Source organism: Typopeltis vanoorti, chromosome 9 (assembly GCF_054136105.1).
Source record: "Typopeltis vanoorti isolate ZY-2024b chromosome 9, IOZ_Tvanoo_1.0, whole genome shotgun sequence".
In the NCBI taxonomy this organism is placed as follows: domain Eukaryota; kingdom Metazoa; phylum Arthropoda; class Arachnida; order Uropygi; family Thelyphonidae; genus Typopeltis; species Typopeltis vanoorti.
Window position 1 is genome coordinate 110,901,787 of NC_143557.1, and position 15,560 is coordinate 110,917,346.

General features: G+C 35.4%; 1 protein-coding gene across 1 annotated transcript in view; it reads left to right on the plus strand.

The window, feature by feature from the left end:
• Positions 1-1,243: 1,243 nt before the first annotated feature.
• The window catches only part of LOC150103423 (carboxypeptidase B-like), a 51,986-nt gene continuing 37,669 nt past the window's right edge, over positions 1,244-15,560 (plus strand). The window contains exons 1-3 of the mRNA XM_090398162.1: positions 1,244-1,710; positions 10,309-10,390; positions 12,672-12,808. Coding sequence (XP_090254288.1) covers positions 1,607-1,710; positions 10,309-10,390; positions 12,672-12,808 — 323 coding nt within the window. The 5' untranslated portion in view covers positions 1,244-1,606. The remainder of the gene's footprint in view (positions 1,711-10,308; positions 10,391-12,671; positions 12,809-15,560) is intronic.

Below are 15,560 nucleotides of genomic sequence, written 5' to 3' on the forward strand. Positions count from 1 at the left end.
CTAATCTAATAGGTGCTTTTTTTTCATATTTTCCGAAATCAACATAGAAAGGCACGTTAGAATATTAAGAAGCATAAGAGTGACTACTCGATCACTAATTGGATTTGGACATTGCTAATACAGACCGTAACGCTAATTTGAAATTAAATTATTTTGGGGGAAAAAAAAGAAAAAGAAAAAAAAAGGCGTCTGGTATATGACATTAAATGTTAATTCAGGGAAGACGAATCTTAATAGAATTTATAGAAATCTACTCTAGCACTCGTAGTATTGTTAACAGAGTCTGTGGTCGATTTTTTTTTTTTTAATTTTTACTATATAAGTTAAAATAGATTCACCTCCAGAAAAACAGAAAAAAAAAAAAAAAATAGCCTGGATAACCTCATCAGCCACAGTTGCAACATTAACAAGGTGTGTGTATGTGTGCGTATAATATCCTTTGCATGTGACACTTTATAGCTAAGATAATAGGATTTATATACTAATGTAGATATATAAAAAAAGATATATAGAAAATCTACAATGAATATACTAAATACATATACAGAATATAAAGGTATTTATGGGTTAAGCTAAACCACAATTTCTAAATTTAAAAAAAAAAGAAGAAAAGAATAATAATTTTAACCATTTCTTTTATATATATAAATGGTTGTAGTCCTCTATTTCAAATGAGGGTAAATGCCAGGTCGCAAATAATTTTTGATTTAGATTATTTGATTAAATTTCTATTATCTATGCAATATAATCATGATAAATAACGCGTTTCCACAAATGTTATTCTACCAAGTATATTCGAAGCTTTGTTTTAGCGGTAAACTGGGCAGATGAATTTTTTCACATTTTATTGATATCTTGAAGGAGTAATAAGTAATCGGATGTGCGTAGTTATTGGATTTTAAAGTTATTTATTTATTATTATTATTTTAATTTTGGCAAAATGCGCTTTACTGAAACACTCTTCAGAGAAACATGACGGAGTATTACACGTTTAATGCTAGTGAAGGCGATTAAAATACATATCAATAAAATAAATCAAAATATATGAATAAAATAAATCAAATGTAAACAGACAAATAATTCAAAACATTGAATTATTTGTCTGTTTACAGAAAGACGTGTTCTTTAACAAATATTTATTTTTCTTTGGGAAAGGAGATATCTTTTTGTAAACAGACAAATAATTCAACCCGATTTGTTTTTTCCGCAAATGCACGAGAACTTTTACACTTAAACAATGGGAATATAAAACATTTTAAGGTTTTTATACTCTTCTTTCAACACTAGTATCTTTTTTTCTCTTTTATAAAAACACTGATAACATTCAAGTCGAGTGTGACATCAAGTAAACAAAAAAAATTATCTCGAAAGCTATTTTAAGAAAAAGAAAAGAAGACGTTTTTTTATTTATATATATATCCGAAGTCAGGCATGATAAAAATCTTTGTTTGCGCTCGGCTTACTGGATTTCTCTCTCTATAATACCTGTCTTACCTGGGGCAATATAACTGGCACTCATCAGTTGAGTAATCTTGGGACTCTATACTTATATACACCGCGAACTTCAGAACAGAAGTAGTGTCGTTTCGCTCAAGTTGGAAATAAGATGATGCTCAGAGACCTCTCTTTTGCCTTTGTATTTAGTTTTATATTCACAGTCGTAAACGGCGGCTACCAATTAGGGCCGGATGGCAGAAGACATTATGTTGGGTAAGTGACAACATTTATTTAATATATTGAATAGTACCTTTTAGGTAATATTTCCACGTAATAATTTAGTATTTAACAAATAAATAATTTTCTTAAAAAACCAACCGTCAGTTAAAGAGATTTCCAATGATTCATACATGAATGAAATCAGATTGTCATTAATCTAATCCTGAATATAGAACTCGACTAGTATTGATAAAGCCTTTTTGACGAACACTGGAAGTCGTCTCAAACTACCATAGCAAGGTTTTCTCCACTGGGAAAAAACTCATCGAAGCCCAACGTTGGAGAATGTATAGTTCAAAGTAGAATTTTTCCCTTTTTAAAGAAAAAAAAAAAATGTCGGTATACTCGTGAAAGCGTTTGCATTTTTAATTTAAAAGGTATAAAACGGATTTCCATAGCCTACAAGCGTAATATATATATATATATAAATTACACGAGGATGGGAAATGAGATTCCGGTAACACTGTGTGGTAATAAAGGAGAGTAAAAAAATTCCTCATTTAAGAATATCTCGTGAAGTTTATCTTTGCCTACAGTACAATTAAGTTGTACATATGGGTAATCACGTGGCAGGCATGTTAATATTGGCCTATTGAATCTCTCAGAAAATCTTATCATCAGCTCACAAGGAAAAAATTTGCTTCCGTTTATATCTCAAAATAAACATAAACTAGTACTGTTGCATGAGTTTCGATCTATCGTTTTTGAATTTTGTACAAAATTACGATGGCTGGAGTGTTCCATAAGACCTCCTGTATCTCGGTCAGTAACGACGATGCCTTCTGGTTGGAAAGGCATGCATTTGAATTTGTTCTAGACATTCAAATACAGGGCTTATTAGTTGAAGGTGAGATAGCTGGTCTCAGAGGTAGCAGAACTGTTCCTCCCGCAAGCAGGCAAATCAGATCCGTGAAACAGCAAAAACACACACACATACAAAGCATTTACAGACTACACATTATGCAACAGAGAAAGAGCAAGTCAGTTGCATTAAAACTGCCTGTAAACTACTAATCAGAGGACTTAACGCATCATAGTTCTTCTTTTGTGTCATTTTCAATATCAGTTCGCATTCTAATGTTATGTTATATAAACACTTTTAAAATGAGTAATATGACTATTCTCCGTTCACTGTGTTGTAGGTAATTTGTATGCTGCGTTGCTGGCCTGGTTGGCCAGCAACGCAGCATACAAATTGCCTACAATAAACAACAGGCTGCAGGTTCCCGCAGTGGGCATGGATGTTTGTGATTGTCTTTAGGTGGGAAATGAATGTCGTCGTCCGATGTGAGATCACGGGCCGCTTATTGGAGGCCTGAAGTGGTTTGGAAAAATTTTATGTTTGCTCTCTAGAGGAGGGCTTCTGGACCTGGTAAAAAATAATTAAAAAAAAATATATATATATATATATATATATAATCAGCTAACGCCTTTTTGTTCCAGTATAGAGAGTAGGCGAGGCCGTTTTAGCCCTATCTAACTTTAGGAGACTGAGTGGGCAGTTTCAATCTCCACTGGTAGCCAATCAGAGATATCTGGCCCAAGGCTATCACTAATTAATCGGTATAGATCGCTTAACTCGGGAACCAGTCGAAAAAAGGCTTAGAAAAAGTTCTTGTAGTCGGCGACTAGATTTGAACCCAAGTCTTTTTTCGTGCGGTAAAGCGCAAAATAATATTTAAAAAAATCCTTAGCCCATACAAAATGTACTATGGATTTGGAAATAACCTTTCCAAAAAAAAAAAAAAAAATCACATGCAACAATATATATATATATATATATATATATATATATATATATATATATATATATATATACTAGCAAATCACATAACAGCAATCTAATAATTTATCGACTGCTTGTACATTATTGCAGTGTTTCTCAAACTTCAGATATCTGCATACTCCTTCTTAAATTTTCATTATTAATAAGTACCCCCTTATCAAATGATAAATAAATAAAGTATATTTCATTGTAAATGTCTATTTTATTTGAATGTATATGTTCATGTAAACAAAAAATATTTTTAATAGAACAAAATTTGGAATAGGTTCCACTTCATTTCCCGTCCATGAAAATCCACATTTCAAGTAATTCATATCATACTTACGAAGAGTTTCATCCTCTTCCTAGTTGGTTCTCTAGAGATGTCAGATGACACACCCTTATCAATTTCATTTGATTCAGATGCAATATCAACGTTTTCTTGCTGCTTACAACTGCTTGTATTTTCTATATTGCTCTCTTTTGTGGGTTTTATAAATCCAATCTTGAACCAATGATTCATACATAAGAATTTGAAAGCTAAAAAAAATTACCTTATTTACTCGAATATAACTCGCACTTTTTTTCCAAAAATTAAAGCTAAAAAATCGTGCGAGATATATGCGGGGATTTTCGGGAACTAAAGTTTTCAGAAAAAAACGGCAAATGGTGTGACTTACCAAGAAGCTCCTACTCGCTATTGCTACTTTAGGCATCGAGAACAGTTTCCTTGTGTGCATCGTCAAAGTCATCTACCCAAATAGCTTCATCTATCCCATTATTTCAACCAGTAATTTACAAGATTTGAGATATGAGAGCAGCTATGAAGAAGTGCATTATGATTGGTGTGGTATTAACAAAAGATCGCGTGAACCAAAGACAAATTAGCATTTCAACAGTTGAGTTGAAATGCTAATTCTCTTCAACCGAATTCCATAATATCTGAAACACATTCATTATATATTTCTTAGTTTTAACACGTTCACGACGGGGTGATGTCAAGCAAAACCATATGTTGCACCGACAACATGTGGGCTTGCTTGAGCCTATACAGCAGGTTGGAGGGGGTGATTCATTAGTTAGTGCCGTTTTTTTTATCCCAGTTGTCTCTAATTGTACTATTTGTTGAGAAATATAATGATTCCTTGCGTTAATGATGCATAGCCGAAAATTGCCACGTACCCCCTGAAGACCTTTCGCGTATCCCCCAGGGGTGCGTGTATCACACTTTGAGAAACACTGCATTATCGGAATCTAGACAAAGATCATAGTAATGTCATTAGATGCATCTGAAATGCGAGCCTATGGAATTCATTTTGCCTGACTGCTTCCCCTCTCTACGCATATAATAACAGCGACTCTGACTGGATGTATTTTATTCAAATTTGATATTTAGGATTTTTACTTGAGAAAAGTTGTCGAATTATTTACATTTTGATTTCAATTCGACTGTTTTTAATGACAGAATATTCAAAAGTTAATAAAACTAAATAATATGGAACGTAGAATTCTCTACTAAAATGGGAGTCATTTCAGTTCTAGTTTAAATCGGAATCATTACAGAAGAAACACTTCATTTGGTTTTGAAAACTATTAAAACTTGCGCATGAGACCGGCTAACTCACCTTCACCTGAGAAGCGCTGATAATGTTTCTTCTTATCCTAGACTCCAGGATAAGAAGAAATCCAGGTCTTTCCAAGCAAAGGACTTCATCTGCACAGACTGCGCTGGGGGGGGGGGGGGTTGTTTTATATCAAGTTAGTAAATATCTTTTAAGAGTCAATGGCTAAGTGTTAGCCACTGACTCTTAAAAGAGTTTATTCTTGTCAAACATTTTACACTTCAAAGACAAACTTTTTTTTTTAAATCTACTCTATAATATAAAATGATAAGGCTTTTTTTTTGTAATGTTTCTGTGTCACGTTTTTTGAAATGTTTTGAAACTCAGGGCTACCCTGAGTGTCGAGTCTTCAAAATTCGAGTCATCAGAATTCAAGGAGAACAGGCCTACCAGTCCGGAACTCGGGGGGTTTGGGCGCCTTATGTGCCGGGGGGAGGAACCCCCCTTTCGAGTCTTCAAAATTCGAGTCATCAGAATTCAAGGAGAACCGGCCTACCAGTTCGGAACTTGGGGGGACGCCGTAGGTGTCAGGGGGAAGAGCCCCCCCCATAATTTAACTATAAAACAATACGAATGATTATTATCCCTTCTTTCAATAAATCAGGCTATTTTAATGTCAGAAAACAATTTTAAATTATTGATAAACTAAAATTGAAAAAATAAAATAAACGTTCAACATCTTTCTCTAAATCCAGAGTAATTTAATAAAAAAAAAAAGGTGGCACACCTTTCAGTAACTCCTATAGGTAAAGATGACCTCGCTATTGCTTCTGCCTGATATCTCCACCACTGGGCCTGGCTCCCACTGAAGAGACCTCAATAAAGGTCGAAACTAGTCTGGGTAGTGGCCAATCCCTTAATGCATAACATTATACATATCCGCAAGGAGATGTGTTTTGCATTATGGGAGATACTGGGATAGGCGTGTTGGCAGCTTGCTCCACCTTTACTACGAGTTTCCCCGAGTTGCACTACCTTACCTCAGTGAGGTAGTACAACACCATATTCAGTTCTGAAGATATTTGCAAGCGCAAACTTTGTTTGCTCACGCTTGGATAAAGGATTAAACTAAATTTATTATTATTATTAAACTTTAAATTATGTTTTACAAATAACAATAAATAAGTTGCCTGCAGTACATAATCCAAAATTATTCTACAATCAATTCTTATGATAATAAATAATGTCACTATATTATATATATATTTCAAGAATGCTTTTCAAATGCGTCTTTTTTTATCATAGTTCAGGCTTATGTTTTATTTTGTTATTGCTATTGTATGGCTACATCGATTTTTAGTCTAAGTAAAGTTTCACTTGAATTGACAATATTTTTTAAATAGTTAAAAAAGAAGGCAAAATTGGTCTTTCCAGAAAAACTGCAGATCAGGTTATTGCTGGTTTACTAATTAATAGAGCACAACTTTTATTTTTTTTTTTTTTTTCGTTATAAAAGCTGAGTTTATTTTGCGTCATGATCACTGTAATGCTTTGATTACACTACTTCACAATATTCCGAGAATGAGTGTCATGGCCATTTTAGAAACGGATATGTACCACGGCTGCCAAATTAAAAACGAAAACAAAAAGTCAGATTCACGAAGAAATTAAATAATAATAAAAAAAATGTAATATTGTCGTTAATAACAAGCCAAAATTTAATGGACTCATGAAAGCCTATCAGCACGCTGAAAGGACTCTTAAACATATTGCCAAAATTTTTTTTCTGAAATTTGTTGTTCTTCCCGGAATAGAATTGAAGAGAGTCACATGGATCTACTGCACAAGAAATAATCACGTAACTTACATCTTGCAGTTTTTTTCTAATAATGTGTTTATCAGATTAAATACTTCATTAATAAATGCTTAATTATTCAAATTTATTCTGCTAATTAGTAGGATTTCCGATTTTTGGAAAGGATATGTAAGGTATTTTCTCACGGAAGATCGGATTTTAAAATTGCATCTCAAAAAATTTGCCGTGGAACTCGCAAACAGTAATATATGTGATCGAGTTTAAAGCCACAAGATGGCGCCAGTGAAAATTTTAAGTGGGGGTGCTGCAAAAAAGAAAAAAAAAAAACTTTTTTTTTCTTAATCAGTATCGAATTTATTAATAAATAAATTTACATATTAAAAATTGCTTTATTAAAAATATTTCATCCTCACCACGAACAAACACCAATAATAAAAGTTTCGTATCAATAGCAATGACAAGTGCAATCGAATATTGGCGTTAGATCGCAGTGCATTTATGTTATTTTAACAAAATAAAATAAGATTTACAAAAAAACAGTTCACCACGAACACGCGTCAATAATAAACGTTTCATATCTCACAGAAATAACGAGCACAGGCATAAGATACACTGCCCAAGCTGCAGTGTATCTAATGACGTGTTTAATGCAGTGTATCCAATTGCGCCTCCGTAGCGCAATTGGAAGAACGACGGTACATTGCTCCCTTCGATTGGAATAGGCCTAAGTTCGATTCTCGTCGAGACGGGAGGAATCTTTATCTGGTCGATTTCAATCGAAGGTGAGTTAGCCGATCCCATACAGAGGTAGCAGGGTTTTTTTCTCCCGGAAACTCGGGTTTTTCATCCCCCATACAGACAAGTCGGCCCTTCAGAACACACGCAATTTACAGACAAAACATACTAGTTGTGGTAGTGGTGGAGGTGGGCGGTAGATGGCGTTGATGGAGATGATTCGTAGTAGTGGTTCGGTGTAGTGGGTGAGACAATTGTAGGTGTCCTCCCGCGATGAGTCTTCGGACTCCTTGGAGGTGTCAGGAATAATAATAATAATAATAATAATAATAATAATAATAATAATAATAATAATAATGACGTAACGTGCAACGACAGCAAACGAATATCGGCGTTAGATCGCAGTGCATTTGTTTCGTGTAACGATAATTGAAAAAATATTATTTTCATATTTTCAACAGTGACACTCGTCATAATTCAGCCTTGTATCTATAATAAATAAATAATTATATGTTATTTTAACAAAATAAAATAAGATTTACAAAAAATAGTTCACCACGCATAAGCACCAATAATAAACGTTTCATATCTCACAGAAATAAGGTGCGTAAGCATACTAAAAATACACTGCTGTTTGAGCAGTTACAGTTGGGCATGATGTAACATGCAATGACAAGAGCAAACGAATATCGGCGTTAGATCGCAGTGCATTTGTTTTGTAATCTAAAGCGTTAATCGAACAATTTCAATTATTAACTATTCAATCAATGTCAAAGCATAAGCTGTAACCTTTAACATGTTGTACTGCATTTATATAATGTTGTAAGCATTGTTATTATTTATAAACACAAACAAAATTTAATTTTTTCATTTTTTTTCTTGGAGTGCTTCAGTGTTGCAGTGCTTATGTATGGGCCGCCACTGGTCAGTTGTCTGCCATACTTTTTCTCTCCTGAAAGCTTTGTTCACTGAGCTTGAGCTCATTATCAGTAGAGGTGAGGGATGGAAATTAACTGTCCAACAAAGTTAGGGTTATAAAGCTCCACCTACTGCTTTTGGGAAATAAAAAAAAATATAGGATATTGTATTTATCACTAGGTTATTTATGTGTAGACCTGTGGAAATGGCATTTGCATCCATAGCACTAGGCCGTCAAAGGAAAGTCGTTCTCAGTTCGAAACTGGTTGCCGCCGAGGAACATTTTTCTAATCCTTTCTTCAACCTTGCCCAGTCAATCCATCTCTGCCATGGGAAAACTTGTTTTCTTTCTCCCGAAAATCGGGTTTTTCTTTCTGTAAATTCAAAAATAGCAACTGTTAAACCATACTAGTTCTAACAATAAATGTATTAAGGACCAGAAATGGCTGCATTTGTCTTCTGTCTCTTCACCAGGTGCCGTTCTTAATTAGTGATAATCTTGTGCTAGCTATCTCTGATTGGCTACAGGTGGAGGCTGAACTTCCTCCTCGATCTCGAAATAGTTAGATAAGGCTAAGGCTATCTGCCTATTTTCTATAAGGGATTAAGAGGCATTAAAAACTTAAAAAGCATGTAGAAAGTATTTTACCTTGGGTATAATAAATGTTAAAGATACCAAGCTATTTTAAACCTGGTTTTACTCCATTTCCCAAGTAAGCAAACAGACAAACAAGTCAAGTTTGCTCCTGCAAGTGTTGCAAGTCTAGCTAACCCTGCACGGAGTTATGCTACAAGAAACTGAGGAGACAAGGGATCTTGGCTTATTACTGGATAGGAATATGAGTTGCCTTGGTCTTGCACTACGTGCAGGGTCAGCTAGACTTGCAACACTTGCAGGAGCAAACTTGACTTGTTTGTCTGTTTGCTTACTTGGGAAATGGGGTAAAACCAGGTTTAAAATAGCTTGGTATCTTTAACATTTATTATACCCAAGGTAAAATACTTTCTACATTTATATCTCCTCCTGAGATTTTTATTTAATATAGTTAAAACACCTTATGGTAACTTGTTTTGGTAAAATACTTATAAGCTCTGTATTACTAAAATCTTGGTATTTCTAGCCTGGCTCCCACTGATGAGACCTCGATGGGGGTTGGAACTGGTGAGGGTTGGCTTTGAGAGGCTCTGCTTGGGTATAGGTTTTTGCCTGTCTCTGAGTAGGGCCACCGCTGAGATTATGGCTCTGGCTGGTGGTGGGGTGAGCCTGCCACTGGGTAGAGCCAACGATGAGAAGTTCTTCTCGGTGACGGAGTGAGTCTGTCACTGAGTGGAACAACGCTGAGTTGGACGGTCTTTCGGCCACTATGGAGTGGTCTAGGGATCGTCCTAATTTTTAGAGAGGTCTTTACTTAAATACACCTGAATAAAGGTCGAAACCGGTCTGGGTAGTGGCCCCTTTCCCTTAATACAAAGCATCATACATCTCCTCCAGGAGATGTGCTTTGCATTAAGGGTAAATATTAAGATTAGTGATCAGAGCTTATACTACTTTTACCATGAGTTGCCTTGGTCTTGCACTACGTGCAGGGTCAGCTAGACTTGCAACACTTGTAGGCGCAAACTTGACTTGTTTGTCTGTTTGCTTACTTGGGAAATGGAGTAAAACCAGGTTTAAAATAGCTTGGTATCTTTAACATTTAAAAAGGCATGATCATTTATTATATAGGTTGATTATTAAAATAGTTAATAATTAATGCATAATAGTAATAAATAACACTTATTTATATTTACTTTAGATATTCGGTGTTTCGAGTTGTTCCAACCACAGAAGAGCAGCTAGAGATTCTTAAAAGATTAGCATCAGATCCCGCAGTTGAGGTAGGAAATTATCTTAGGTATTTAATTCTCTGGAATTAATTTTTTTTTCTGTTGAATCAAACGAAAAGTAAAATCAAGCAGAAATATGAAGCATTGATGCAACTGTTTGATCTGAATCAAGATTGCTTTACTTATATATCCCTTTCAGTGCATGAGAATTCCAGTTGCAAGGTTTTTGGTCCATAATGTAAGTTCGTCAGAATTAAAACTGCCATATGTTCCATTCTAGATGCATTAGAGAAACTCTTTCAATTGCACAAAAAGATCTTTGGCGAAAGCAGGAAGTTTTGTACAATAATACGAGTCAGTGTACAGTCAGTTACCTGTGTACTCTGATCCAAAAGTCTACAAAATTATCGGAAGACATCTTAATTACAGGTTACAACTCAGGATGGAGGATGGCTGCCAGTAGATTTTCAAACAAGTTAGTTTCAGCAAAATTCTGCTTATTCTCTTTTAGTCCAATTTTCACTTATTTGTCTTGGATGAAAACCCTTTGAGGTAGAGGACTTTTGCAGGCTTTAATTTGCCAAAATAATCTGCACATAGAAATCCAATATCATTGAAATTTTAACATTTTATCTGTTTATTATATATATAATTTTAAGTAATATATTTGATAACCATAAAAAAAACTTGTTTTTCATTGTTGTCAAATGCTAATTTAGTAAAAAAAAAAATATATAAACCAATTTTTGATTAACAATAGATATAACTCCATGACACCAGATAGACAAAAGAAAGTCTTAAAAGTTCGATTTTAGTCACCAACTAGAAAACCTTTTTCTAAGGGATTTATTCAACAATTCCGAGGTCAATCAATCTTTGGAGCAGGAAGCAAAGTTGTTATCCCTCAAAAACTTTACTTCCAGAAATGATTTTCCATAAAACTCAAATAAGTTTTATGAAAAAAAAAAAAAAAAAACTAAGCTGCTGGATAAAGTTACTTTAGTCGCCAAATATAACTTTTTTCAAGGCATTTCTTTAGCCAGTTTCAGAATCAGATAAACTTTGGTACAAACAAGCAGTGTTACCCTCCAAAACCTCGGATTTTTTAATCTTGCAACTCAAAAATCGACCGTAGAACTCATACTATTTTGGATATAATATACACTTATTAGTTTTAAGATTACAAGAAGGTGAAAACTGTTTATCATAATTCACTGATAGCTATGTGCAATGTTATTGATGGGTGGAGATTGGCTGCCCATCGATCTTCACAAAGTTTTAGTAGTAGAATTAAATTAAATTAAAATTATTAAATATTTAGTTTTAGTATATAAGGAAGCTCAATTTATCGCCTTTAGGAATAAAAAACATTACAAGATGTGTTTTATTTATTTATATTTGACTGATAGGTTGTTTGGCTTCTCTTAGCTTTAGAACTTGTTGAATGTGGTCCGCGAATAGCAGTTACATATTCCTGGTCTCAGGTTCCAAGTTATATCGTCAGTTGATAAAATAAAGTAAACTTTAGTAAGACCAACATCATGAGGTGGTCATTTCCTCTCCTATCAGGTCCGTCCTATGAGGTGTAAGCTAGTATTTCTTTTATAAGAGGTTTTAGAAGTTACTTTTTCATTTCCCAGGATCATGATAATAGCGTTCTAACTCAGAAAAGTAAAAGTAACTTAATGTATTTTTCTAAAAAATAAATAAATCTGTTAATGGCTTTTATTCCCCAAAGATATTAGGTGATGCCTTTTGGCCCTAACTGTTTGAAGATTGGTAGAGTGCAGTCTTCACGCTTAGGTGTCATTGACAGCTAGCCCAAGCCTATCGTTGAGTTTCATAGACATTTAGGAAGGAGGAGCGTATGGTAGACAACAGCAATCATCTTCTGGTCCCAAACACTATGTATTTTTGTCTGAATGTGACTACTGTCAAATTCATTGCGTTGCGGGATTAATTGCCGGGATTCCGGCAGAAAAGCCTTCCTTTCCTGTGCTAGATTAACTGTTATCTTTATAAAAAGTTGTGGAAAGCTTATATTTGTAAGTAAAGAAAGCCATCTTAAAAGCATCTTCAAAATCAGTGAAACTTTAATGCAAAAAAGTGAAACCCAGTCTCGATGAGAATCATGTCTTAAAGGTAGTGCAATACTCTCAACTGAATGAAGCCATACATATATGTGTTCTAGCAAGTTATTTGGAACCGTTTCAAATATAGTGAAAGAATACGATGATAAATTTTGATTATAAAATGTTGAATTGAAACTACTATAGATGCAATGTTCAGGCAATTATTAATTTCTATTTTGCTTGTTTTTAATTTGGATAAGGCTGACTTTTGGATGGAACCGTCAACAGTAGACCGTCCAGTAGATGTTATGATTCCTCCAGAGAAAATTGGTCATTTCCAGTTCTTCATGGACGTTTATAAAATACCACGAACGATTATGATCGAAGATGTTGAAAGGTACTATATTGGTTTTGATAAATTTTAATTAATAACAAACGCTAAAAAACAAAGCATTTCATCTATTCGTTGATACGTTCTTCATAACCGTAAACTTGGCAATTAACTGATTAGTTAGATATCATAAATGTAAGCAATTCTCTTTAAATAATTTCATAAGTCTACACTACTGTAGTTTCCATAAATCAAGGAACGAAGAGAAAAATCACCCTAACTCAGAATTGGTGTGATGAATTTTTGTGAAATTCGCTGAAAAGCAGTAAGAAATGCGAAGCGAAAGGAACACCCACAAAAATTACGAATAAATAGTTTAATTCAGTAACAAATAGATACATGAAGACAATGTTCAAAAATCATAGTTCAAAATTAGATTATCAGAATGATTCAGTAAGGAATGTGGTCACCCCTCACGGGAATACAGTTCTCACAACGATGTTTCAATAGTGTTCATATTGGTATCCGGAAGCTCAGTTGGTAACAACAACTATTTCACCTGCAAATCTCTTCTAAGTTTCTGGAGGTTTAGGGGCGGGGATCGAGAGCAGCAACGCGTCTTTCTAGAGCATCCTAGATATGCTCAGTGGGTTAGGCTAAGGAGACGTGGGTGACCAGTCCATACGTACGATAGCCTCTTCTTTAAGATTTGGTCCACGAGCTTCACCTGATGGAGAACGAACATTATTTTCTTATAGGATAATGTCTCCCCTATTGCACCTGCATAAGGACAAACATAGGGGCCAAGGATCTCGTCTCTACCAGTTGCAGTATTCATGGCTGTGCTAGGAAGCACATACAGGTCTATGAGTCCACCCAAGGAGATGCCTCCCCAAATTATCACACTTCCTTCACCTTAGGTGTCCCTTTTTCAGATATTAGAGAGACGATAACGTGTGCCTGGGCTAAAGCACACGTTATGGGCGGGCCCAAATCAAAGCACGCCGGGAATCGCTTGCAGAGCAAATCGGGATCCTCCTGTAAACAATTCCCCATTAGTCTTGGGGGTGTCCAGTTGACATGGAACCTTTCCCATCTCAAATGTTCTCTCCTGTGGCGTGGTGATAGGAGTATGCAGACTACCAGTCGCTTATCGTACAGACCACCTTGATGAAGCCTTCTGCGCATGGTAGAAGCGAATACCAATGTTCCTGTAACCGACGCGAGGTCAGATTATAGTTGATTCGGAACAGCACTCCTGTTTCGGCGAGCAGATATTCGGAAATATCGGTCACCCACTGCGGCGTCCTGTGGCTTTCATTCACTGTATCTCTGGACTGCTGTGTTTGAATGTTGGAATTGGTTCCAGTCTGAACCACGGAATGACTCACATGCACCCATCTCGATACCTATGTCTGACTTTGGCCGGCCCCTAGTCTTATGATCGCTCGCTACCTAAATTCATCGGTAAAATGATGTCTTGCAGCCATATCCAAGAATTTTGCTATCACAAAATGTCTTGTTCTTACTCCAGACACGAAATGGAAAACCACTGCAAAACGTCCGCTTTTGTGCTGTGACTCATTTGCATATACACCTGACATTATCACTAATTTGTATACAATAATCAGTGCAGCGACACTTTTTAAAAAGAAAAATCGTACCTGACTTCTCCCCTCCCACCTTCGAGTCATCACGATTTTTCTCTTTGTCCCTTAATCGACTGGTCCCGTGTATTATACATAAACTGGATCTTCAAAATAACAAAGTTGCTCCAATAATATTAACAATAAGTCAAAAAACCTTCAATTTTATTTTATTCTGTGATATTGCTGTGATACACAGTGATACTACTGAATTTTGCTAAGGCGTTTGAAGGACACATCCATGGAATAGTGTTACGCAAATTAGAACCAATGTGGATGGATATTAACCTGGAGATGTGGATATGAGAGTTGTGCAGGGACAAATACCAAACAGTAGTATGATGAGCAGTGTCCAGGAGCAAGCAGATAACCAGTGGTGTGCTGCTAGGTTTTCACATTTATATAATTTATATATAAATTTTATGGGAAATAATCTGAACGGAAATATTCAGTTGTTTGCTGATGATGCAAAATTGGATAGAGTAATAGTAGAGTACAGTAATAGTAATCAGAGTGATATGGAGAGCTTGCAGGATGATTTAAATAGACTAAAAAGGTAATGGATATAATGGATATCAGTTTAATGTGGAAAAGTGTAAAGTTATGCATTTTAGGATTAGAAAATTACAAGCTGTGTTCCACAGTGATGGAACTGTACCTCAGGAAATTGCTGAGGCTAAGGATACTTACGCTAGAGTGTTCCGAGGGCCCTTGTTTGGCGGTCCTTAAATTGGTCCTAATTTTTCGGGGCCCCAAGATAGAGCCTTGTGTGCCTATGCATAAGTACCTGCTAGGGACATGAAGATGTTGGTGGAATGAGATTTTTGTGCGTGGTCTGTGGAATTTCCCCACCCGCCATGTTGAAAAATCGACAGTTTGTGGATTGCAAAATTTGGTTGATAGGTGATAAACGGGGGGGGGGATATGATAGAAACATTTCAGTTACTAAAAGGATTTTATAGGATTAATGCAGGGGATATATTTCAGCAGCTGAATAGAAGTGGAAGAAGAGGTAATCCCTAGAAATTAAGTAAGAGTGTGGTTAACAAGAATACGAGGACTAGATTTTTTGGTTGGAGAGTGTTGAGTGCTTCGTCTATCAATGAGTTTAAAAAGGATAAGATATCTGAACGTTATCCAGATTATTTGGATAACGTTTGGATAACCCTAAA